The 27,160-nt window shown below is 33.4% G+C and overlaps 3 protein-coding genes across 3 annotated transcripts; all 3 read right to left on the bottom strand.

Annotated features, from left to right (window-relative positions):
• Nucleotides 1-1,257: 1,257 nt before the first annotated feature.
• On the bottom strand, nt 1,258-7,781 carry LOC122578507 (U2 small nuclear ribonucleoprotein A'). Its single transcript, XM_043750481.1, has 8 exons — nt 7,634-7,781; nt 7,458-7,498; nt 7,218-7,347; nt 6,611-6,816; nt 4,313-4,480; nt 2,644-2,694; nt 2,379-2,471; nt 1,258-1,565 (listed from the first exon to the last, which is right to left on the bottom strand). The coding sequence occupies exons 1-8, from the start codon at nt 7,713-7,715 to the stop codon at nt 1,560-1,562; spliced, it is 777 nt and encodes a 258-aa protein (XP_043606416.1). The 5' UTR covers nt 7,716-7,781; the 3' UTR covers nt 1,258-1,559.
• A 5,528-nt stretch (nt 7,782-13,309) lies between these two features.
• Nucleotides 13,310-19,815, bottom strand: LOC122609846. Its single transcript, XM_043782793.1, has 4 exons — nt 19,435-19,815; nt 17,252-19,261; nt 15,738-15,895; nt 13,310-14,169 (listed from the first exon to the last, which is right to left on the bottom strand). Exons 1-4 carry the CDS (start codon nt 19,724-19,726, stop codon nt 13,510-13,512), a joined length of 3,120 nt encoding a protein of 1,039 aa, XP_043638728.1. The 5' UTR covers nt 19,727-19,815; the 3' UTR covers nt 13,310-13,509.
• Nucleotides 19,816-22,237: 2,422 nt separating this feature from the next.
• On the bottom strand, nt 22,238-24,907 carry LOC122579906 (cytochrome c oxidase assembly factor 5). Its single transcript, XM_043752166.1, has 3 exons — nt 24,753-24,907; nt 23,124-23,228; nt 22,238-22,686 (listed from the first exon to the last, which is right to left on the bottom strand). The coding sequence occupies exons 1-3, from the start codon at nt 24,819-24,821 to the stop codon at nt 22,645-22,647; spliced, it is 216 nt and encodes a 71-aa protein (XP_043608101.1). The 5' UTR covers nt 24,822-24,907; the 3' UTR covers nt 22,238-22,644.
• Nucleotides 24,908-27,160: the final 2,253 nt, after the last annotated feature.

Below are 27,160 nucleotides of genomic sequence, written 5' to 3' on the forward strand. Positions count from 1 at the left end.
AACTCATTCAGTATCTATCAGTAAAACATTTGAACTATATATATTGAGGAAACATTGTAAACTTTAAGTTTTTATTTTGCTTTTGGGTAATTTACATGAAAGGTTTAAATAATTGCATATAACAACTTACTAAAAGTAAAGCTATTCTGGAAAGAATAAAATGGAACGTAAGTTCAGATATGAACTAAGTTGCAAACTTTTTCAAATTTGGATAATGTATTTGGTCCTCTCAAATTTGGATAATGTATTTGGTCTAATTAGAATCAAATTTCTAGTTTTTTTTTTACTTCAAATGTTCTCCTAATAATGCAATTATTCTACCTTAATTTTCCGTTGTAACTTGTTCTTACTTTTATATCGTTATTGTCGTTCAATAACAAATCTTAGTTACTCGTATTAATATAGCGCTTAATATATACAGTACAATGTGAAAAATGAAAACGTCGGCATTCCATTATATTTAGCTGAATTAGGTGGTTTTTATAAATACGACACAAAAAAGAAAAAATCGGTAAGGTTACAACAAAATTTGATTCTTTAGGTATATCTAACTAAGTTATTTTTACCTGCCAGGCTGCAATTGGAGAGCAATAAAACGTCTGAATATTTTCAGAAGCATCAAAAAATTATTTGGACTGCTACATAGTGCAAAATAGTATAAAAACGTTGTTGGTACAACAACGTCCTCATCCGTTTTTGTCTTGCTTGAAATTGTATTTTTACTACAGTAATAATAAAATTTTATACAAATACATAAATCTATTGGTCATATAGAAGAAGGTTCTTGTCCAATAAATTCGGTCAAAATTCCAATAAGGGAAGTGATATTAGTAGTTTAGTACTGATTAATTTACCACTGTACAACTTTTTTAGCATATTGTACAATCAACACTGCACATATATGTTAAATACATCAATTGTTTTGGTATGAATATCACTTCCCTTCCAATAAATATAGTCAAGATCATCAAGTTTAGATGGTAAATAAATTGACTGGGCACTCCTATCTGCAACTCAAGGTCTGGCAGGAAGGTAAACAAGGATGATTATTAGGGCAAGTTCTGAGTTATCCAAAAATCCACACAAAATAAAATCCGTGCACCCCGATCGGAATGATCAAAACTCATTCATATTGGCTAATAATTCACATTGTGGATGCATTATGCATGGACGACCCGTCTATTCATCCACAACCCCCATCCTTTGGGAGAAAAGGGATTTAACAACAAAAGAATAAGCTTCAAAAACAAATATGGATGCAGCATGCAAAATCCTCCTTTTATCCTGAAATACTTCATTTGCGGGACAATTCTACATTTCCGGCTTACAAATATAAAATTAGATTACTAGTTTTAACTAAGCATATAAAATATATCATAAATGAAAAATCGACCTCTTCCAGTCAAGATTAATTGTACAACATTCACTTCACTCTATCACCAAACAACTCTGGAACAATTTAGAAGAGGAGAAACCATTGTGGCAAAAAAACAAGATGGATCTGTTTCCCAGCTTTTAACTATTGCACCACCTACAACCTCATTGATCTCAGCAATCACTCATTCCTGAAGCATTTAATAAACATTAGTAAAAATAAACACGTACAAGTGGCAATATGAAAAAGTTATTAAGCGGGTTGGATAAAACAGTACAAACTTATGGTAAACCAAATCAGGCTGGGTTAACCTATGAAACTCTTTTTGTCCAATTATTTTAGATTAAACAATTAGTTAAATGTATTATACATTACAAGACAAAGTACCCGTGCATTGCGGCGGTTAGATGGTGGGGGTGATAGGTCTTAGAGTATGATAGATAATAGGAGGTGATAGGTCATAGAGTTATGATAGCCAAATGCCTTAGCCGTCCAGGCTTCGCCCTCGGATTTAAAAATTCGTCGAAAGTATATCGAATGACATCTCTAATGAAATAGCATAAAATTTTAAGAACACCCATATAATTATTATAATTTATCAATATACGGTTTTTGAAATAAAAGATTTTGAATGAATTAGAGGAATAAAATGATTTATGGAGGAGAGAGGAAAATGAGTGGTTGAGATTTGAGTAGAGAAAAAAAACTAGTGGTTGAGATTAGTATTAATGTTGAATGTTGAAAAGTTGAAAGTTCAAAAAGTGGATTTACTTTATGTATTATACATTATATAACAATATCAAAATAGCTATTAAGATGATCCAATTGGTTGGAGTAAATCAATTTAGGACGTAGAAAATATTTTAGTATACTCTTGGAGAATTTAAATCCATTTGACCCGTTTCACTTTCCTTGCCATGTCATCAATATAGACTGGGAGTCCACAAATCTGTAAAGTACATAATCAAAATTAAACCGACATCTTATAAAAACAATTTAGTACCTGCTCCATGTCTGTGGGACCATCGTTTTGCCTTGTTTCTGCATTGGCATTCCCAATATTAAGATCATCTGGAACTGAACCTGAGTTCAAAGCCTGCTCCACCAATCAATGATAATATACTAAACCATCAGTGGCGGAAATTAAAACATTTATTAATATATTCATTCCATAGCCAAAAAAAATTTTTTAAAAAAATATCACAGAAATTAGCAGATGAAATCCCTTGGAATTTCCAGTTTTCCACTAAAGATTGTAGCAACATCACCTTTTCAAGTCTTGCTACCTCTTCATAAGTTTGGGCATTGACAATGGCGGCCTACAGATTACACATAGTATCATATTATTAGTAAGTTTCACAATATCATATATGTCCAATTAAATTTCCAAATATCAAAAATGCCATTGTTAAACTTATAATATGTCAAAAATATCCAAATGATTATATTTATCCCAAATAAAACATTATTATCCATTAAAACTCTAAAGGATATTTGCAATTTACGATTATACCCTTTCTTCAGTCCGTAAATAGATAACATTTTCAGGGTAGGCGTTTTGGTTGTGTCTAATTCTCTTTTATCCTTAGATAATGAAAATGTCGATGCAAGGATGAGGTTAAGGAAAAATTTATTGTTCTTTTATTTCAGTTTTGTACACTATCAAAAGACTAAAACTGTTGGAGGCAAGACTAATGTCACCCATTGAAGACTCAGAGGTTGACTTTAGGCTTTTATTTCAAAAAGACTAAAAGGTATTGATACTTACAAACTGGAATTGAGCTAGAGTATCAATAAGGTTTTAATATTTACTTCTTTAGCTATATATTTGAATTGAGGAGAGGTCCATCGTCTTTTCACACACATTTTCACGTTGTGAAATTAGCAATTAGATTGGGGGAAGGAAAAGGCCGAAGTTTATGAGGCAGCAGAAATTATAGATATGCATATAATTTATGTAATTAGGGATTAGAAGAAAATGGGTTTAATTGTAAATTAAATACGTTGTTTATATTTTTTAGGATTTAATTGTATTATTTTGATTAAATTTAATCATTTGGGTGTTATTGATATATTTCTAGTTTAATAGTGGCATTTTTTATATTTAGATCTTTAGTTGGACATATATGATATTTTGAAGTTCACTAATGGCATATATGAAATTCACCCTCTATTATTATACTAAATATAAAGTATAGTTTGGAAAAATAAAGCACAGAAGTACACAGATGTCTACAATCATAGTAGTTGTATAAATATACTGGCAATCTAGAAGACATGCTAATGCGTTTAAATGATGTGCAACTTCAGACCCAACCACACAGAGTAGATGTGGCACAATTAGCTGGTCAGCCGGTTAACTGGCCAAATCAAGTTCAGGTCAATATGGACCGGGGAATCGGGGTTGTTTATAGCCCAAAACATCTCTATTCCAAAAACCTTTATTTATTTTAATTTAACTATTATTAGTGTGTCAAATACCATTACTAAGTAATACGATACCAAGACATGCTAATGCGTTTAAATGATGTGCAACTTCAGACCCAACCACACAGAGTAGATGTGGCACAATTAGCTGGTCAGCCGGTTAGCTGGCCAAATCAAGTTCAGGTCAATATGGACCGGGGAATCGGGGTTGTTTATAGCCCAAAACATCTCTATTCCAAAAACCTTTATTTATTTTAATTTAACTATTATTAGTGTGTCAAATACCATTACTAAGTAATACGATACCATTTCAAAAACAATCTATATCTTGAATAGTATGATTTTGGAGGTTTTGATGCCTATTGGCAACTTTCGGCACATTTGACTCAGTTCCTTATAAGCTAATTTTCCTTTACCAAAATCAACTCATTTTGCTAGAATCTATTGACTACCCTAGTTTTAGTGAATCATATTTATGGTGAAGGATATTAATTACTAAGGTCTTATTACCTTTATGGCTGTAATTTGCTCCTGTGTAGGGCCCACAGGTTTAGATGGCTCCTTTTCCTCAGGCTCCTCGTTTACAACCTCACCAGGTACAAATGTCTTGACAGATTCTTTTTTAGCTTCCTCTTCGGCCTCTTCTGATTTAAATAACTTAGCTGCTTCAGCTCGCTCCTATCACCAATAAATAGAATATTACCAATACTCCAATAACCCTCTCGCAATATAAAAGGAGAGGTAAAAGACAGAAAAACATGACTAGTAACATCTGAGATAAATAGTAATACTGCACTAATGATTAAGCAGTAATCATAATGTATGAGCATTGGCAACAACATTAAGTAAATGCAAAGAATAAGTTGCAGACATTTTGCACTGTGTCATGAGTTCTGCTGTATCATGTAAGACCCTAATAGCAAACTTTTATAACATAAAGCTCCCAAAATGGCTGAAAAGGAACCTAAAAATCCCAAATCTACAATCCCACATAAACAACGATACCCTATCCTAACGGGCCGGCGGGGTATGGGGAGCCGGGGAGGTGAGATGTAGAAAGTCACTATACCCCTGGGTACAGACTGCTTCCAGAAAGAGTGTGTGGATGTATATGTGTGTGGGTGTGTATAAACATCTGGAAAGGGGGCTTATGTGTTATGTACAACTAAGACCTGGTAAGTGTGCAAGTGTGTAACTAAGACCTGGTACACATCTACATTCTTACAGTCAAGGTACAAAATAATATGCATTTCCTAGTGGTGGAGCTAGTGTGCCATAACATAATTATATATCCATGATGATTGAAATCATAATTGAAGATACCCAGCCCAATACAAAATGAGAGATTGAAGGCATTCTATAGCGCATTAACGACTAAGCAGAGATCAAAAAGTATGCCTTGTATGAACATTGACAGCAACGGAAAGTAGATGTAAAAGCAAAGTTGCAGACATCTTGCATAGATATTTAAGTTATAATAAGTCATGTACGATGCTTATTTACTTTTACGACAACAAGCCACCAAAATGGCTGGAAAAGGAACTTTAAAATTCTGAATTTTCAATTGTGCAGGAAAATAGCTTGGGTAACAAAATTGTCTGAACATGGGCTTGAACCCTCAACTCTTGCTTTAAAAAGCAATAGGCAAAACAAAAATAGGGTCCATTTCCGAAACACTAAGCACAAAAGTGGCGAGCTTTTCGTACGCGAGGCGCACCCTTATGAAAACAAAAGTATCAATTGTTTATATAGTATTTATTTATCACACAGAAAATACCAAAACACCATCAGCAAGAGCCTCCTTTAAGTCCAGCTTTGATCAAATTTGGTATTTACAAAGAAACCCCCAAAAGATTGTTGGTCTCGTTAAGGAAGGAGAAGAAGAGGTCAATCTTGTTGAGGAGAAAAAAAAAACAGTTGTGTACAAAAAACTCACGCTTTTTAGCAACTGGGCTCACAAAAAATCCCCAAAAGCGAGCCTTTTTGTACACCCTGCGCCTTGGGTACCAAAAATCTCTAAGGCATGCGCCTAGCGCTTAGGCGTGCTTTTTAAAACCTAGCGCCTCAACCGTCTTAGATAAGGATCACCTTTAATACACCCAGATATAAATGAATATATTTGGTGCTAGGTCCTTTGAATATTAATACATACTTTGAACTTCGAAGGGTTCATTTACTGTTTTTCTTACATAAAGAATAACCAACGGCAGTCACCCACATGTGAGAGTTTCCGTAGAAGGATTTGAAAACACACAGGTAAGTTGTGGAAACCAAATACTAGACCTAAAATTTGTCAAAAATACTATCTGTGTCTTAAAAACGTTCATCATCAAATCTCTCGGGAACATATCAAAGGTTTTCAGATGGAAAACAAGATTCTCCAGTCGCATGCATATGGTCTGCTTGCCATGATCACGTAAGTTTAAGAAACCATTACATTACAAAATATGCATCACCAAGTTAGACAAAAAACTCATAAAAGTTGATCTCTTTACTAAATTTGCTATATAATCAACTAATAATGTAAACTACCAGACACGAAAACAGAAATCAGCTTTCAAGTAAGATATATCAATCGTTTAAGAAAAATAAATCACTTCGAGGCACATCCAAAGAAAAAGTAATGGATGTAATAGTATGGACACATATGACAATGATGATAACTATGCTAGCACCTATATGTACATCCATCAGAACAGAGACACAGCAAGCAACCGATATAAATAAATTACTGTCCACCATAGATTACGAATATTCCAACAATATATACTAGTTTGTAATTTAATTTAAGGATAACAAATTACTAACCTTTTGTTTAATTTTCTTAAAATCAAGCAAACGCAAAGCCTTCAACTTGTGAATGACATACAATCGATAGTTGGGTTTCTTTGTAATGTTATTGTCCAACAAGCTCAAGTACTGCAGCTTCGGTAGTGATGCAAGTGGATCAATCTCAACCAAATTAACAAGCCGATTGTTAGTAAGAACCAAAGAGTGCAGTTTCGGCAAGAACTCTGTAAAAGTATAAACACCACCATAACTTGTTATATCAAAATTAACAAACAACTAATAACGAGACATTAAACCCAAGGATGAAACATGTAAAAATCAAAATAGAAAACAAAGAAAAAGAAACTTGGTGTTTTTTTTATTTGTTTTGACATGTGTCATTATCTCATTGATGATGATATATGCCAAACTGAAAGGCATTTTTGCTCTCCTCATTTGATTTTGACACATGTCATTATCTCGTTTGACGAAGATGACAAACGTCACAATGAAAAAGAAAACACTAATACTTAAGATGTTTTCCATCTCCTAATCGTCTATTTCTTATAATTCCAACATGTGTCATCATCTCAACTAGGTCAATGCACCATAGGAAAATTAAAACAAGACAATGTAGTAGCAGTACCTCCAATGTTAGGGTTAATACGAGTAATCCGATTGTTATTCAGCAACAACGTTCCAAGCCGATTTAAATTCGGAAAGTTTTCGAGCTTCACAATCTCATTATCAGACAAATCAATGGTATCAAATTGATCCTATTCAATATCATATATAAACCGTAAACAAATTATCAACAAAATATTCAAAAAAATATGAATAAAATAAACTTAATAGCCCTAAAAATCATAAAATAGAAATTACTAACCTCAGTAGCACCTATATTCTCAATCACTGGAATTTTATTACCTACAAATTGAAACAAATTAAATAGAATTTAATTATAAATATATACATGTATACGTACAGAGAGTTAAAATTAGGTTAAAAGAAACAGAAAACAGTGAGCAGTGTGTGTGTGTATATATATATATGTATGTATACCTCGAAGATCTAATTCACGTTCGCGAAGAGCGTTGAAGAAGTGAGGGCTTTTCCATACCAAATCGGCATTTAATCGAACCATTTTTTACTGTGTATTTTTGTGTGTGTTGAAGACGGTGGTCGTGATGGTGGCTGTTGCTAAAACCCCAAAAAATAAAACCCAGAGTTGGGAGAGATTATTACTATTATGCCCTCAATGTGTTTTCTTAGTTAAGGGTTAATATCACAAATGGCCCCTTTGGTTGTTGAAATTAGCATTTTGCACCCTGTGGTCGATTAATGCTTCTAGATACCCTGTAATTGCATTTTGTATCACCATAAGCCCCTGACTCAGACACTAATCGAACATTTTGAGTCATTATCAAAATCTATATATATATATATATTATTTCTTTTTTCTTTATACACGTATGTAAACAATAATTGTTTTTAGTTTTTACTTTAAAATTTCCATTGCATAATTGTACATGTATCCATTTTCATATTAAATTAATCAATATTCATGGCATCAAACCCACCACCACACGTAATTTGATTTTCTATGACTCAACAATATTTTTTTATTTATTTAAAATTTTCCTTTATTTATTTTCAAGTTTTATCTTTAATGGATCTAAATCATATTAGTTTTTATGCATCCAAGTCATCTTTAAGCCTGTGTTCTCGAGTTTATATGTAAAGAAAGGGGAAAGAAGAGAAGAGGGATGAATGGGAGAGAAGGGGTGGAGTTTCCTTCCTTCCAAATCATCCCAAAAGTGGGAGGAAAATATCTTTAGCAAATTCTATAGAATTCTCCTTCCAAATCTTTTCCCTTCTTTTCTCTTCTTCCCTTGAATAAAACTCAAGAACCCAAATATTTTTAAAATCCTTTACAATCTTTTTCTTTCCTTTTAAAACAAAACTCAAGAACATACCCTAAGCATTGAAGTTATTTTTATGCATCCAAATTAAATTAATTTTTTTGCATGCAAGTAATATCAATTTTTATGCATCCAAGTAAATTTCATTTTTATGCATCCAAGTCATTTTTCAAAGTTAAATTAATATTTATGCATCCAAATTATATTACATAAATTTTAAGCATCCAAGACATTTTTTAAGTTAAATTAACTTTTATATATGCATCCTAATAATGTTAATTTTTATGTATCAAGTCATTTTTTACGCATCCAAGTCATGTTTATTTTTAATGCATCCAAGTAATTATTATGTATCCAAATCTTCCACTCCTTTACTTATTGTTTGCTTCCCAATTATATATATAGAGAATCATACGTCAATAATATTTAAGATTAGTTAATTTACAAATATAAAATTAACTTACCTCATTGTAATTGGAGAAATCTTCAAAATGCTTGGTACGTAGTTTTGACTTTTGAAAAAACTACTTAGTAACCCCACTTCGATCTATCGAAGCCCCCCGACGAATCTCTAACAATAGTTTTAACGTCGACGACCCCGTCGATGGGCTGTCAGCGGATCTATTGTATGAATAAAACTTTTAGGGGATTAAATGGTATAGAGGTAAAAGTTTATGGGTAAAAATGTAAAAGATTAAAACTTTAGGGGTTAAAAGATAAATAAGTGAACATGCAAAAAGTTGTACAAGATTAAAAGTTTAGGGGATTAAAAGATAAAGAGATAAAAGTTACATGTATATATAGTTGTATGTTATGTATAAAAAGTTGTAAAAAACAACTTGGTTTTTATGAAGGAGAAAAAAAAAATGATTGGTTGAGATTTGATAAAAAAAAAGAGTATTATAGTTATTTTAGGTAAATATAAAATAAATATAAGGGGTATTTTGAAAAAGTACTTAAAATCAATATTGAAAATTTAAATTTAATGTTAAAAATTTAAAGAAAATCTGCTTTATAATATATTATAGAAGTATAGATATAATATATTGAAAAAAAAGGCAAAAAGACAAAAACCCAAAGTGATTTTTTTCTTCAGTGAACACGAGTCACGGCTGAGCAAACCAACCCATACACACAGTGACACAAGTAAAGCCCTTTTTTTATTATTTATTTTTTTTATTTTTATCTATATCTATACTATATTATAAAACAAATTCCATATATAAATTTTAATTTTCAATATTTAATTTTTCAAAATACCCCTTATCAATTTTACATTTACTTAAAATAACCATATTATCCTTTTTTTCTCAATCATTTTTTTTTCTCTCATTCATAATTCATTTATTCCTTTAATTCATTCAAAATCTTTTATCTTAAAAACCGTACACCGTTAAATTATAAAAAAATATATGGGTGTTCTTAAAATTTCATGTTCTTTCATTAGAGTGGTCATTCGATATACTTTTGACGAATTTTTAAATCTGACGGCGGACGGCTAAGGTATTTGACTATCACACTCTATAATCTATCACCTCTTATAACCAATCACACTGTATGACCTATCACCCACCATCCCACCGCCACTAACTCGACGGCCGCCGCATCGTGCGAGTACCATTCTCGTTACAAGTAAATTAAAAAAAAAAAGATTAAACCAACTCAATACACCAACGTAAAAAGAGATTTGTGTGCCATATCTTCAAAAATACTACTAAACTATAGAAATAAGATAAAATCCTCTACTATATACGAGTACTTTTTTGTATCTAGGGGTGGGTCATGGCAGAAAAGCCGGATATTGTCACCATCTCTTTGCTAAAGATTCAAATACTAAGGTGCGTTTAGTTCAAGAAAACTTCATTGTTTTCTATTTTCATTTTCCAAAAAAATATGGAAAACTGGAAACGTGTTCAAATTGTAATTTTTTAAAAAAGTTTTCCTAGAAAATGAAAATTCTTTTTTCCAACTTTTACACTAAAATTAGGAAAACTGTTTTTTTCAGTTTTTGTTTTCACTTTTCTATTTTCTTGTAACACCCGAAAGTTTTTAAGATAAAGATATTAATCCCCTTTTATAGTTTTAACATTTAAAATAGTTTCCTAGTATTTTATTTTTGGTTTAGGGATTAATTTAGTTGGAACTTTAGTGGAAAACGGATAAAATACCCATGAAAATTGAAAGGGGGCGTGACATCATGGGAAGGATGCCAGCCATTCTCTTAAGTTATGAATCACCTCCCAGTTACTTTCTCTTCTTCAACTTTCTTTCAATTCTAATTAATTGATTTCATTCTTTCTTTCAATCAAGATATCCAAGAATCATCCAACAAGAACAATGATAATAATCTTCAATCACCTAAGAAATTAAAAATTGGAGTTTTGAGTGTGGTGGTGGTGGTGGCCGAAAATCATGAAGGAAATAGAGAAGAAATTATGACTTGAATCCTTGATTTATTCCTTCATCCATTAAGGTAAACACTTTCTAACCTAATTTTGACTTCCTCAAGAATTAGGGTTCTTGCTATTAAATTTAATTAAGAAATTTGGGGGTTTTCTTAAAACTGAGTTAATTGCTATAATACAAGTTAGGGTTATTGTAATTTAATCAAATTTAGGGTTTTTAGTTGGGTTGCATGAAGGTTTTGATGAATACTAGTAAGAACAAAGTTGGACAGATTCTGTCCCTGAGTTTGAAACGAGATAAACACCCCCATGACAGAATTTTCACTTGTCAAGTCCTAAAAAGAAAATGTAGGTTATTGTGTTAAGTAAATTTTGCCACTAAAATGGGTTAAAAAGACGAAGTAGAACTCTAGATATGAATTTTTGAATTCAGAGGCGCAATGCTGATTTTTCAGCAAAACTGATTCCATGTCTGTCATTAAAACGGGTAAAACACATTCTTGCAAGTTAATTCATATCTTGCTCACTGAATATAAAATGTACATAAATGTGTTAAGAAGAAGTGGCCACTGGAATGAGGTCAATATATGGTGTAGAACTCAAGTTATGGTCATTTGAAGTCAGTAGGGTCAAAGCTGTTTAACAGCAGCAGTTTTGATTTTTAAAACGACCAGAAGTCACCTTTGAAGGACAATTCACATATTGGTCACTAAAGATAAAAGGTAGGTGTATGTGTCATGAAAATTTGTCCACTGGAATCATGTTAAAAGAGTAAGTAGAACTTGAGTTATGCTTGTTTGAAGTCTGCTAGGTCAACTATGATAATGACGATTTTGATACGAAAGTAACTCTTGGCCAATTGAAAATGATATAAGAGATACATGTTATGTGAACCAACCGGAGATTAATATAAGATTTGTAAATGATGGGTTGGGTGTTGAAATGCTAGTGATTATGGTTAGATGGCCTAGTATGTGATTGATGATCCTTTATGCGTTATGATTTGTTGCTAGGTTGAAGCATACATGTTTTGTGTTCATGCGGTCTTCTTGATTTATGATTTTGGTTGTCGTGGAGGAGGTGAGTATTCTTGCATACCTTTATGTTTATGTTGGATCAATTGACCACATCATGTTGAAGCCTTTTGTCCATGTGTGGTGTTGACCACATCATGTTGAAGTTTATTTATATATGTGTGGTAATTGATGCGGTATTATCCCATGTGGGGCATGGTGTTTTGAGGCCTAAGAACCTCCGGGGCCTAAGAACCCCGATAGCTAATCTATTGACGCCTAAGAACTTCCGGTGGCCTAAGAACCCCGATAGATGATCATGATTATGTTGTTTAGCTTATATGGATCCATATATTGTGATTAGTGTGCAAGGTGAGCATGTAAATGTGGCATGACGATGTCATAGGTTACATGTAATAGTCCTTGTACGTGCCCTCCTTCGTATGTATAAACGTATGGAAGATTATTCACTAAGTTTTGCTTACTTTTTAGTTGTTTACCTTTTTTATAGGTTGTCCCGGATGCAGAAGAAAGTTAAATAATCTACAGATTGAAGTTAAAGTTCCTTTATGGATATGCTTGCTTTAGCTAAATGCGGATAATGGTATTGGTAATAGGACCCTTAATGACCCCCTCTGAACTATCGGCTCATTGTACCCTTGTTATGTCTTTTTGGAAAATTATTATGATGTCTAGTGTTAGATCCGAGTTTTTGGGGTACTTCCAATTGGTCGTTTTGTAATAGTGATGTATTGATCATGATTAAATGTGTTTTGGTAAACTAATAATCCGTAACAGGTTTAGATGATGATTTTACGAATGGGTCATGCCGAAATTTCTAACTTTTGGTGCATTGTCTTTAATAACTAGTTTTACTTTTATTAAGTTTATTTCTATGTCTAAAACTTGTTTGAACTCAGGAAATGCCTTTTCTCCCACTGCGGCGCAGTGGGAGTGTGTCCAACCCACTGCGGCGCAGTGGGGTTTTTCTCGCGCAGGTTCGAGACTTTCCATTGCGGCGCAGTGGAGAGTGCTCAACCCCACTGCGGCGCAGTGGGGGTATAAAAGAAAAGTTTATTTTTCTATTAATCGAGTTGTGTCGTTTCATTTCTAAACCTTTTATAAACTTAAAATTAGAAAACAAGTGAATTTAAACATGTTTTCTAGTTTTCTAAAATGGAAAAATGAAAATCCATCTTTTATTTTGAACGCATTTTTTAAATTTTCAAGGGATTTTTAGAAATGAAAAACTTTTTCATTTTCTAGAAAACTAGAAATGGAAAACTTAAAAACATTTCTCCAACTAAACACGCCCTCTCGGCAACTTGAAAACTATTCACGTAAACACGCATTGTATGGATACCAATACTAGTAATATTTGGGTTATGACTAAGGAGCTTTTCAAAAACAAGAACTGAGCATCTACTCATCTAGTAACATTTTTTGATTTTTTATAAGCCAAGTATGGAAACTACCAAAAGAAACAAGTTAGAAATGCCCTACGAACATTAACTAACTATACTATGATATGCATCAGCAACTAGCTTTTACCAAAAATAAGATATGTTTAGTACAGGTAAGAAGAGGTTGTGATACTGCTACCCCCTACCACGGTGAGATCCCCTTTCAACAACCGTATCAGCGAACTTGTAAAGATCAGAAGATGGGACCCGCCTTTCAAACAAGCCATTTGGCGGGATATAGTTCGGCAATCTTGGGAATGAACTAGAATATGGTTGACCCACATAAGGCCAAGGGTTATTCGTGTGAGGCATTGGTTCAGCAACAGGTCCACCATAAACACAGGGGGCATAGAAACCAGCAGGCACTGAGCTAGTTATGTGTGGGGGCAGTACAGGTGCACTAAATGCAGATGAAGCGGAATAGGTTGTAACATAAGAATTATAAAGGTCTTGGTCAAAGTAGCCGTGAATTAGTGTTGATAGATTATATGGGTGTGTGTCATAGTGGTCATGGGGATTCTGCTCATGTGGCAAACTTTCATGACTACAACAACTACGTTTGGCTTGCTGTTGATTGTTCGGATCATTTGAAAACTCGGTTTCTTTTTCTTTCCTCTTTAGTGTTGACTTTTCTTCAGTCGTCTTCAAATCTAGCTCATTTATTACTTTCTCCAGTTGTTCGATTTTTTCATTAATGTTGAAGCCAGGAAGGAACTTTGAGGGATCACTCTTGTGAGTTTTCAAACATCTCCGTACGGATTTCAAATCAGATAACTGCTGCAGCGTTGCTGTATACTGAAAACAAACCAACCACAAACACCTATGTTAGCCATTTTCAACCCAGTAGTAAAACTTATTTACCAAACTAGTATAGTTTCAATAACATTTACCATTTTAGTATAAAACATAATTAAACATTATATTTATATCTATTAAATATAATAAATAAAGATATGTTAGTATAAAGACAAAAATATCGGCATTTACGATGACACGTGAATACAAATCGATCAAGTATGTCTCAAACACTAAAAATTTATGCTCTATAATATCGATCTAATTTGATATTATTATACGCCAATTAGTTTAATAATCTGAGATAAATAGGATAATAGCTAAAGCTAAAAGCAATTACTTGGTAGTTAATCAGAGATGTTATTCTCAATGGGATGACATCCTCTCTAGAAATGTCTCTTCCATTGATTCGACGATACGCATTTGATTTATCATTTATTCTATTGTTTCAATAGAAATACCATTATATTTTACTATTTCTTTGTTGTGATTTTTTGTATATTTATTGACATTTTTTTTATAAAGTTAGTTTCGATTCAGGCGTGCTGAAGACAATTTTAACCAACAAATTGTTGGAACTCCAACCTCCTCATGAAAAATACCTTGAGATGTGAAACCCAAAATTCGAACCCGAGACATTGGGGAAAACTCACCTTCGAGACCCACATAATAGATTTAAAAAATACCCCTAAACAACCCACCTAATTTAATGTTTAATTAAGTTGTATACTAACGTATCTTTATTTATTATGTTTAATAAATATAAATATAATGTTTAATTATGTTTTATACTAAAATGGTAAATATTATTGAAACTATACTAGTTTGGTAAATAAATTTTCCCACCACACTAGTTTGGAAAAAAACTCACCCATATACTCTATGAATGTCTTGATTTAAGTTTAATTTAATCTACAACAGAGGCAACGACAAAAAATAAAAGAATATGTAGCTTTAACAGAAACGGGTCAAAAATTGTGCAAATTTATTTTTAGTGTAAAATCATTGTATAAAAGTTATTTTTGTGATCACATCTGACACGCTAATTATTATTAATCAGTTGTACTAGTTTTTTGGGGAAAAAAACTTTGGGTCAACAAACCCAGTTTGTACAAAAATTACTTTATTTTAACCCGATACCGTAGAATACCCGTTACAAGAAATGTTAGCCAAAAATTTCAATTAGTCTTTAATAACATGGGAGAATCAAGTACATAAAAGTCATTCATCTCAATTTTATTTAATTATAACACCGAACAAGCAAACTTAAGTATTTAACTTTACCAAATAAAAAAATAAGACAACTTCCTTGAGAAAAAGAAATTGCAGAAGGAACTAAAAAATAAAAAGAAATTTTCATGGTTTGGATGAGGTCAAATACTAAAGTCACTAGACAATAGAACTTCTATATAAGAGGTAGGATACAGGTAACCACTTGCATACTATAGTGATGACTGATGACAATGAGCAAGCAAGTAAGTTCAAATCAGAATACTTGAGAAAAAAACTTTCCAACTGACCAGATAGTATAGCACTAAAACTAAAGATAATGGTCCATTCGAGATTACCACTTGTAAAGAAGATCCATTTTGAGTGTGTGTAATTTTCTTGTGCAGGAATGTCATCAACATGGCCTCAGGGTGGCACTTATCCTCCAACCCGAAAGTATAGACAACGTCAGCAGCTTCAATTTCAAGATTACTCTTCACCATCCAATCAATTACTTCTGAAATAGATAATTTACACGACCAGATTTCAGCCAACAAAAAGAATCTCTTTCTAATAATAATTCTATGATGACCAAGTACAAGCAATTACAAATGTTTCGGGTTCGAAAAAAATGGTAGCTCAGCAGATCTCTTATTCATAATTTGGGGTCACACCTCTTCAACGTTTTCCTATTTTTTACTTCGCGGCTTATTCTAGACTCCACTTCACTTTTGGCTTAGCCTTTACAGAACAGTAGTAATAGAAAACATTTCCCAAATTGTGTGATGGTCACTTCTATATATCATATATTGTTTAGTTTGAGTGTGATAGTCACCAGAAAAATTCACAACGCCTTTTGTTTATTTAATCACACATTCAATGTTTCCTTCACTACTAACTACAGAAAACCTTACGTATTGATGCTTTGGTCAGTTGGTATGATTTTAGCAAAACACAGGAACTATGTACTATAAGAGCATATAGAAAACATAATTAAAGATGATGCAAGTCATAAAAGTAAAGATGAAAAAAACTCTAAACGGTGAAACATCATCTGCTATACGCCTATAGCAACCTGGATGTCACCAAAATGGATGGTTGTATAGCAACATCTACATGGAAGACGTCCACATAAGACGCCATTATTAGTTTATTTTAGTTGTTACCATAGGTATTAACGGTACACAATAGCATGTGACTGCAATTACTTGTAAAAATGTAATATGAACATTTAGATCTGTCTTTCAAGAGATTCTAGGGAGACACACCAATCACGAAAGGTATACACTAGATAGTAAATACTTGAAAAAAGACAACCGTTATATGCTTAGTGTATGCTCAAAACTTAACTACAGATGCAAAAAGGTGTTACAGATGCATGTGCACCTGTAAATAATGTGTTTGTAACTTAAGTGCAGAATCTGGTTTGCAGTTTAAACACCTAGATACACAGCTACTTAAGCAAAAAAAGAAAAAAATCAACTCCTCCAAGCTCCAAATTGTACACCTAACATGCTACGTTTCTATAACTCAAATTATGCATGCTCCCCAAAGAGAAGATAAACCTTTTTCCTTATACAGGTTGTTGGAGGTGAGTTTCCAGAAGTGGCATTCAAGAATTGGTATAGAATGACAAATAAAAAAGTACAAATCCGAATTGGCCATATAATATGCGAGTCTCCAAAATTGGCATTCAAATATCTGAAATAACATGAAAAATCAAAAAGTACAAATCCTAATTGGCCTAATACTACCAAGTTTATTCAAATAACAAAACATCACCTACGTAATAATATTATGAGTACTTCTAAGCAGGAAACACCACATAAAAAAGCAATTAACATATGTAAAGTTGTGAAATTTGTGAACAAACCTGGAAGCTTTTGGATAAGAATAGCCGAACGACGAAGTGCATTGGATATTTCATTCACATTACTAGCCCTAATCAAATCCCTTAAATCCTCATTGGAGAAAACACCATCTGGAATCCCAAACCCACTAATAAACAGAAGCAATCCCCTGGCATCAACCACCTCCGTGTTTATCCAACCACCTTCCTTGAGCATCCGTTTTCTCCAATCAATAGTAGCATTCGCTGCATATTCTTTATCTTCTTCTGTGATCTCAATGCCATCACTACTTATCATCGCAAAACATTCCAAAATCAAAACTGAAGCCTGCCTTACTGCAATCTGCTGGTGCCTAGATTCTCCATAGTGGTATGCACTACTGGCCTGTAAGAAAAACCTGCCAATGCTGTCCAATACAAGTTTCGCAGGATTTCTAGCTAGCTTCAATGCCTTTGCGATTTCTTGATGGAGTGAATTCATTATTGAAATATTATCCACTACATGCTTCTTCATTTCCTTGGCAAACATTTTTTCACACAAGAATTCTAAAACGGAAATTGCAGGCTTCCTTGATGCATCAATTTCATCAGCTTTATTCGGCACATCAAGTTCTTCAGGTTTATTCGGTACATCAATTTCTTCAGGCTTATTTGATAAGTCAATTTCATCAGGCTTCTTCGATACATTAATTTCTTCTGGTTTATTCAATACATCGCCTTCTTCAGGCTGATGTAATATATCAATTTCTACGGGTTTCTTTATTGCATCTGTTTCTTCTAGAGGTTTCTTCGATACATCACATTCTTCAGGCTCATTCAATATATCGATTTCTACAGGGTAGTTTGATGCATCAGTTTCTTCTTGAGGTTCCTTTGGTACATTTATTTCTTCAAGCTTATTCAATATATCATTTTCTACAAGTTTCTTTGAAGCATCAGTTTCTTCTTGAGGTTTCTTTGATCCATCATTTTCTGCAGGCCTGTTGAAAGTATCATCCTCTCCATCCTCCTTCGGCGTTTCCCTTTCTTTGGGCTTCTTTAATATATCGATTTCTGCTTCAGGTTTCCACAAGGTATCACTTATTTCAGGCTTCTTCAATACAATAATTTCTGCAGGCCTTTTAAAAGCATCAGTTTGATCATGATTCTTCTTCTTTTCGATCTGTTCATCCTTCTTCTTCAAGTTACCAACTTCTTCATGCTTTTTCTTTAATATATAATCTTCTTCATGCTTCTTCCTGCTCTTCGATTTATCAATCTCTTCATGCTTCTTCCTCCCTTTATCAATTTCTATATGCCTCTCACTTTGTTCATGTTTCCTCTTTGAAATACAGGATCTTTCATGCTTCTTGTTTGAGATGCGGTTTTCATCAGCCTCTCTATATTTATGCTTCTTCTCCCACATATCAATTTTGTTTTCATCAGCCTCTCTATATTTATGCTTCTTCAACATATGAATTTCATTTCGATTTCTCTTTGATACATTGATTTCATCACACTCCTTAGACATATCGATTTCCCCATCCTCCAGCTCAATTTCTCCGTCCTCCTTTGATATGTCAATTTCTTTATGCTTCTCCTTTGATACATCAACTTCCCTATCCTTTTCCTTCAACTTATCAATTTTTCCATTCTCCAACGTATCGATCTCTCCGTCCTCCAATGTCTCAATTTCCCCATCCTCCTTCGATGTATCGATTTCTCCTGCCTCCTCAAAACTAACACTCTTTTCGGGATCCTTCTTCAACAAAATGTTTATCTTGTCAATAATATCCCCTTCCTTGCGCTTATTCTTCATTTTCTTCTTGAATAGAGCATTATAATAACAATCAACATCCTCAATCATATCCCATATACCAATATCTTCTTCATTCACCTTGTTCTTCTCCTCCAATACATCAATTCCGTCTAACTTATCATTCGATTCTTCTAGAACCTTCCTCAAATCATCGTCTACATCATTATTATTCTCAAGTGTCTCGTCACCGTTACTTTTTTCCGTTCCGTTAGGGTTCCGTTCCGCACATATCGCTTCTGTTACATCATTACTATTAACTTTCACTAAATTTAATAATAATTATAAAAATAAAAATACTATTAATAACAAAATACAAACTAACTTAATATAATAATAATAATAATATAAAACTATTAGGTAAGTTTAAATGACCTAAAAATTGTAAAAAAAAAACCTAATAATTACATACCAGTAGAAGTAGTAGTATTGAGGAGGAGGAGATGAGGCGGCAGTTGAGCGTCAATAGCGGAAGTAACGGAAGTAATATGATTATGCAAGTCATGAAAGTCGTGTAAAAATGCTGATAATGCAGCTGATAACTCACTGAGTTCGTTAATTGAGTTTAGAAAATCGGGTGGGTTTTGTGGTGGTTTAAGAAGGGGGAGGTTTGATTTTGATGGAGAAGGAAAACAAGAAGAAAGCGAGAGTGAATCAAGAAGAAGAAGATTTGGGGAAACTGCTGTTGTTGTAGTTGTATCCATAGATGATGAGGGTTTATTAGTCGAATCAGAAGGGGGGTTTTGTGAACGGAGAAGAAATAAGAATAGTGAGAGAGTGAGAGTAGTAGTATTTGTTGACAGAGGAGTTTCAAGGCTGATGAACTGACAGATAATAATGACACGCGTGGGCCATACGTTGGAAATCCTAAGCCGGTGATAGGTATTCCCAAAAACATTTTATTTTAATAAACTGGACCTTTTTTTTTTTCTTTTTTTCTCAACCGCCATTCGCAATACAACAACAACGGTACCCAATCCCTGAGCCGGGTATGAGTATGTGAGATGTAAACAGTGTTACTTTTACCCAAATGTAGAGAAACTGCTTTCATAAGAACCTCCGGCCAAGAAGATGTAAAAGCTATAAAAGGGTAAAATGTTTATACCTATCTGTCGAGAACATGATAAGACGATATACTTGTCAGCAGGGTCCGCCGGGTATGCCACTTTAAGAGTAGGGAAGGGTAGCAAACGCGACAAAACCTTAGCACAATACCTAAACTCTAGCAAGCATGGTACGCAAATAACAGCATAAAATGTAGGAGCATAATAAACAAAGCCTTCAACAAGGATAACCGTACCTATACATATGAATTGACTAAAAACTAAGGAATTAAGCCTTCAGCACAGGTTTAACAAAACACATATAATAACAACCAAATAAAACGTAGACAAATTTAAAAGTGTTTCAGAATAAAGCCCAAACCTACCTACATATAAGGAATTAACTAAGAAATCCTAGTGCCCGATGGATCAAAGGAAAAATAACGGGTGGTGCGCAACCTATGAAACACACTAATTTAACCGCCTAGCTATACTAAACCTAGTCCTCTCCCAAGCTCCCAAAACCCCTAAACTAGTCCTAGTCCTCTAATAAACACTCATCGGTCATGTCCTCCAACAGGCAGAGCATTTTGGGGCAGCCAAGAGTAACCTCCCCCCTTGATTTTGGCCTCCTCTACTCAGGCCAAAACCACTACGGGGGTTATTGAGAACCAAAGTCTACGAAAAAAAAGTCTACAAAAACCTATTCCCATATGCCTTACACTCACTGACCACCTCCTTCATCAGGAAACTCCATTGTAACCTTCGGTATTCTGTCCTTCCACGTCCATCGACCTAACTCCATTTATAGATTTCAGGCTTGAATTCTCATCTATCGATTTTGTGATATAGGTAGTCCTTTTATAAGGTTTTAATTTGGGTATCACAAGTTTAAGTCTAAGGGAGTAGGGTTTTCCTCACGTTGGGTATTTGAAATAGACATTTCTACTTCGATGAAGCTCTCTAACACGGACCCAGTTAAAAGTTTAAAACAACATATGCTAGACCCCCCGCTGTCGAATCGCAACATAAAGTTTCAAACGAAATTCACATCAAAATAAAAAGTATTGGATGAGGAGTTTCCTAACATAAACCCAATTAAAACAATATAGGTTAAACTCTCATTGTAATATTCAATCCGAACCTAAAAAAAAAACCAATACAACTAGTTATAAACTTATAATTATACGAAGCTCCAAATTATACAAACAACATACAAAAAAATACTAACAAAAACTCATAAATATTAAAACAACTCCAATCGGTCCTATCAAAGTAAACAATGATGCTCTCAATTTTACAATAAGAAAACTTAAATTTTGGACTTCACTAACAATATCGCTCAGCACTACTAAGTTAACTTATTTCGAGCATTTCATAAGCACAATGTTGTGGTAATAACAATACCATGTAGAAGTTACTTCCATTTTTTTAACCTCTAACAAACTTGTATATCTCCAAAAAAAAAAAAGTTGTTAAAAAAAGGGGGAAAAAAAAGAAAAAACGTACACCCGATAAATAAATGGTCGACTGTCTCTTACGACTGCCTTAAAAAATCAAAAAAGCAGTAGAATAATCGAAATATTACGAAAGAACAAATTAGGAAGGTTCAACATATGTCCTAAACCCACCCTCCGGGCAAGCAGTAGAGCTTTGGCTCGCAGCATTTGTTGAACCGCCAAAGGGGTGAAGGCAGTGCCTCAAAATGGTAACAGAAACCTCATCGATGCATCTACCGGTGAGTTATATAGTTTAAGTGCTGACAACATAGCATTTTATATGTTTTTAGGGCATATATAAGTGTATTATTAACTTAAAAAATAGAAAGAAAAAAAAAGGACGAATTTCTTGAAGAATGCATTTTTTTTTTAATCTTTGATAAAAATGTTATTACCTTTTCGAGTTGTATTAAATATACTTTTAAATATTAATAATTCAATGTATGTGTCCAAAAGTCAAAAGGTCAATTTATGAATAACCAACCTAAGTAGAATTAAAGTTTTAGCAATAATTATATGGATTGAGAACCTACAAAATTAAAAGCAATTTTATAAATAAAATTGGAGGATTTTGATATTCAAAAATAGTATTTGAAATAACTTTACAACTTCAGAGTATCTGTATATTCAATGTATTAGTCAAAAGAAACTCTATACAATCAAAACGTTTAAGTACAAAATTTCGGTTCAATATTATTTATCTGATGTAACTCTCAATATATTTTGCTTCCTGCAGTTGGTAAATCGTATATATGGCCAGGCTACATGTGATTTTAACCTAGACATGGTACGTATTTATCATTTCTGGAGTGGTTTCAATCAAATGAACACCATCCACACATAAAACCTGTCGCTATGAAATTTATGTACATTCATAGTATATGGTCGGCCATATTTATTTAACAAAAGAATCAACCACATTACAAGAACATAAACTAGACGAGATAATATTCCTGAATCGCGCTACAAACGATGATATCTGTGCTGCAATCCCTAATCCTATGATTCATTTTGCCAAATAAAGTGCTATCGATAACCAAAGTGATCTGAACTCTGAAGTCATACTACAAAACCATTGAATTAGTAACCTTTATTCCCGCGAATCCTTGCTCTCATGTCAACCTGCCACACAAATCCCCAACTTTCTAAGAAATTTACTGAATAAAAACAGAGCTAACTAGCTAAGATGAAAATAGCTAGTACCATGGTGGGATATGGTAACCTGAAGGAACCACCAAGGCGGACATGACCATAATCTTTACATTCTAAAATGACAATCTTGACCCACTATAAGGTAGATACTAAATATGCCGCTTTTTTGAGGTGTCTCAAATTTACAAACTAAACTAATCAAATGGATCAAAAATGCCTTAATGTCTGCTCCAATGCACATGATGGCATTCTATTAATTCAACTTTTGTACAATCAGTTAAAAAACATGTAAACGCCATCCATGTCACATTTACCGCAAAGATGTTTCCAGGAAAGTATATTTATGCTAGATGATAATAATTCAAAAGAAGAAACCATAGATTGTTTAAGATGAAGATAAATTATACCTGGCCTCTCTTGCAGTTAAAATATGTTTCTCTGAGTCCAACACATTCACTAGAAATAACGGGGCTCTTTTCTTTAGCACACTCTCTGAAAGACCGATTCTCAACCTGCAAAACAAGTTCCCAAGACTTAACTTCTAAGAAACGACAATACAGCTTATCTCAAATTAGTTGTATCATGCAAATTATAAGACCAATAGAAACTAAAAGGTGCGCCCCGAAAATCAAGCATTCAGAGATGAACAATCTTATTTGGAGTGGAAATTTTGAAGGATGTATTTTATCTAGTACGCTAAATATAGAGTGAACAGAAAAGTATGGTTTTGGTTAATCTCCAAGTGATAGCTAAAAGCACCTTATCTTTTAATCACTTTATAAACCCCCTTTTTAAATAAACATTGTTGCAGACTTGCAGTAGTTATTTCACCCGTTTTCCCTTTCACGGGTGGCAAACATATGAAATATGGTAAGACGAATACTGATAGGACCCTAAGAGCGGGTTAGACTTTAAAAGAAATAACAGAGAGAGAGAGGAATGACTTTGCTGCCAATTTTCTTCTTCTTTTATTTAACATCTAAAGTTACATTAAAATACTAGAAACATAAAGCCTACTGTCCTAATTACAAGGAGCACTATAGAAACATGGGAACATAAAAGCACTACATGAAACAACTGACTACATAGTGCATGTAACCAAACTAACTACAACTTGAACTTCAAAAAGAGATAGTGACTTAGTCTTTCTAAAGACTTGGTCTTGATTTCGTTAGTCTTTAACACGTGGGTCCTTGGTTTCGATTCGTATCAAATACTTACAACTATGTCCCAGATTACGTACCACTTGGCAAATTCATTCTTTCCATATGTCATTCTCTTAAAACATATTACATCAACTTAAACTAGAGGCCCCAAGTCTTATTTCCACTAAATGCTCATCATGTGCCTCGCCACATTTTAGTAATAAAAGTGTGTGCTCCTTGCAAGATGAAGCCACAAATTTATGCTCACAAAAGACAAACCTTGTGATGCTCATCAATCTTGCAACTCATTATTTCTAAGATTGTCACTTCTTGAAAAGTTTTGGCATCCAGGACACGAGTTTCCGATTAGATACAAAACAAACAGCAATACTGAAATATGTAGATAAACGGAAGGATTTTGAGATATCTCAAGTCACTAGTTCAATTTACATGAACCATATGCGGTTTCTTTCACAAATTTTTCTTACGGGTATCATGGATTCATGGGTTAAAAGCTATGCTTTTCAAACATCTATATGCTTATATTGTTTGATAGTGGATCATGTTAACACCGACAACAACAATAACAACAATGATAAATTGATAACTAACATTAAAGCCATTCTAGACCCCCTTTCATCCTCTGACAATGATTAGCCCTAAAACTCTAATGAAATTAAGAACAAGATTAAAAAAAAAAAACTTTAAGTTTTATTTGTTTATAAAGTATTGTGACCTAATTCTACAACATCATTTATACCTATAATAAAATACAGCAAGTAAATAAATATGAATCTAAAGCCTCAAACCAGCAACAATGTCAGGTTATGATTATTAATAAAAAAATGAAGTTAAAATGAAGAAATAATGAGATATGGGGGTTTTTATTACCTTAACACAATCAGATTCACTCAGACATTTCACCAGCTCCATAGCCAACCCCTTGCAAGATTTCGCCATTTTTTTCGAAAAAAGATTTATTTTATTCTAACTTTCTTAAGATACCCGGCAGGAAGCTACTTGCGTTTCAGGTTGTCTCGGTTTTATTTGACCGGGCCTATGCTTCTGGATTGAACCGGCCCATTTATCCAATAACCAAATTTGAGTATATCACAAAACCTATATAATAATTTTTTTTTTAATAAAACGTTTTTGTTTGATAGAGTTGGGAAAAGTTTGTTAGGCTCAAAATATGGGTTTATTGAACGAAATATTGTCTTAAAAAATAACCTTATTTAATTTCCTTTTTTTTCTATTGAACATATTGTGTTTAAACTTAAAAATGAGAAATGATAAATTCACATTTTATTTCAACTGTGTTTAAACTTAAAAATGAGAAACGATAAATTCTCATCTTAGATTTCAACTCTTTATTGAATTACCTCAAAATCGGGAAAGCAAAAACGACCCCTCACAAAATAGATTCTCATTTTAAAATGGAAAATGATAAATTTTTTAAAAGATTAACATAAATATTATAATATTGAGAGTGAATAGAGAGAAGAGAATGGAGAGAAATTCTTCTAATGAGAGAGTAAATAATGTCACAACAATGCCTAGTATTTATAGGCTACAATAGAGAATATTCTAGAATATGAATATCCATATATTAATAAAATATTCATAATACTCCCTTTGGATATTCATTTATTATTATACGCGTATATGATGCTTGTTGCCTCATTAAAAACCTTAACAAGAAAAACCCAATAGGATAAAAACTCGGTGAAGGGAAAAAGAGTGCAGCGCGTATAATACTCCCCCCCAATTCAACATATATCCTTTAATCGTCGTATTCCAATCTTGTATGCAAGTTGCTCAAAAACTTTTGGTGCTAAAGATTTTGTGAACAAGTCGGCCAAGTTCTCGCTTGATCTAATTTGACAAATATTAACCACGCCATCCTTTTGAAGATCATGTGTTGAGAAAAACTTCGGTGAAATGTGTTTTGTTCTATCTCCTTTAATATATCCTTCTTTGATTTGAGCAATACATGCAGCATTATCTTCATACAAAACGGTTGGAATATCCTTGATTGACTGGAGTCCGCATTCTTCTTGAATATTTTGAATCATTGACCTTAACCATACACATTCTCAACCGGCTTCATAAAGTGCAATAAGTTCAGCATGGTTTGATGATGTAGCTGTAAGTGTTTGCTTGGTCGATCTCCAAGAAATTGCCTTGTCACCATACGTGAAAACATAACCTGTTTGTGACTTTGCTTTGTGTGGATCCGACAAATATCCAGCATCAGCATATCCGACCAACTTTGACTTTGATTTTTTCTGATAGAATAATCCCATATCACGTGTGCCACAGAGATAACGAAATATATGCTTGATTCCATTCCAATGTCTTCGTGGCATCGAACTATGTCTTGCTAATACATTTACAGAAAATGCAATATCCGGACATGTATTATTAGCAAGATACATCAAAGCTCCAATTGCACTTAGATATGGTATTTCTGAACCAAGAACTTCTTCATCACTTTCTTTGGGACGAAATGGATCATCTTCTCGATTAAGTGATCTAACGACCATTGGCGATGTTAATGGATGAGCTTTGTCCATATTAAATTTTGTCAATATTTTCTCTACATAGTTTGATTGATGGACAAAAATTCCATTCTGAAAATGCTCAATTTGCAATCCAAGACAAAATTTGGTTATGCCAAGGTCTTTCATTTCAAATTCATTTTTCAACAATTTTGCAGTATTTTCAATCTCTTCTTGAGTTCCAATAATGTTTAGATCATCAACATATACTGCAACAATTGCAAAACCCCCTTCCGATCTTTTAATAAAAACACAAGGACTATTAGGATTAGTCTTGTATCCTTCTTTAAGAAGATATTCACTCAGGCGATTATACCACATTCGCCCTGATTGCTTTAATCCATATAAAGATCGTTGTAATTTTATAGAAAACATCTCACGGGGTTTTTGATTGACATGCTTCAGGCATCTTAAGTCCTTCAGGGACTTTCATGTAAATATCACTGTCAAGTGATCCATATAAGTATGCCGTAACAACATCCATGAGGCGCATTTAGAGTTTCTCCATAATTGCAAGACTAATTAAGAATCTTAGAGTAGAAGCATCCACAACGAGTGAATATGTTTCTTCATAATCAACACCCGGCATTTGAGAAAATCCATGTGCCACAAGTCTTGCTTTATATCTGACAATTTCATTTTTCTCATTTCTTTTTATCACAAATACCCACTTATAGCCAACCAGATTAACATTATGTGGAGTTAAAACCATTTGACCAAACACTTGACGTTTTTCAA

The sequence above is a fragment of the Erigeron canadensis genome, chromosome 8 (assembly GCF_010389155.1).
Source record: "Erigeron canadensis isolate Cc75 chromosome 8, C_canadensis_v1, whole genome shotgun sequence".
In the NCBI taxonomy this organism is placed as follows: Eukaryota; Viridiplantae; Streptophyta; class Magnoliopsida; order Asterales; family Asteraceae; genus Erigeron; species Erigeron canadensis.

Excerpts from the sequence above, each read along its gene's own strand:
- LOC122609846 (XM_043782793.1), bottom strand. The coding sequence starts at position 19,726 with ATGGATACAACTACAACAACAGCAGTTTCCCCAAATCTTCTTCTTCTT. Across the intron at positions 19,262-19,434 it reads CAATACTACTACTTCTACTG|AAGCGATATGTGCGGAACGG; the intron begins GTATGTAATTAT and ends ATGATGTAACAG. Across the intron at positions 14,170-15,737 it reads ATGGATCTTCTTTACAAGTG|TATACAGCAACGCTGCAGCA; the intron begins GTAATCTCGAAT and ends GTTTGTTTTCAG.
- LOC122578507 (XM_043750481.1), bottom strand. The coding sequence starts at position 7,715 with ATGGTTCGATTAAATGCCGATTTGGTATGGAAAAGCCCTCACTTCTTC. Across the intron at positions 7,348-7,457 it reads AGAATATAGGTGCTACTGAG|GATCAATTTGATACCATTGA; the intron begins GTTAGTAATTTC and ends GATATTGAATAG. Across the intron at positions 4,481-6,610 it reads TTAAGAAAATTAAACAAAAG|GAGCGAGCTGAAGCAGCTAA; the intron begins GTTAGTAATTTG and ends TATTGGTGATAG.
- LOC122579906 (XM_043752166.1), bottom strand. The coding sequence starts at position 24,821 with ATGGCGAAATCTTGCAAGGGGTTGGCTATGGAGCTGGTGAAATGTCTG. Across the intron at positions 23,229-24,752 it reads GTGAATCTGATTGTGTTAAG|GTTGAGAATCGGTCTTTCAG; the intron begins GTAATAAAAACC and ends CTTGTTTTGCAG. Across the intron at positions 22,687-23,123 it reads TTAACTGCAAGAGAGGCCAG|GTTGACATGAGAGCAAGGAT; the intron begins GTATAATTTATC and ends TTTGTGTGGCAG.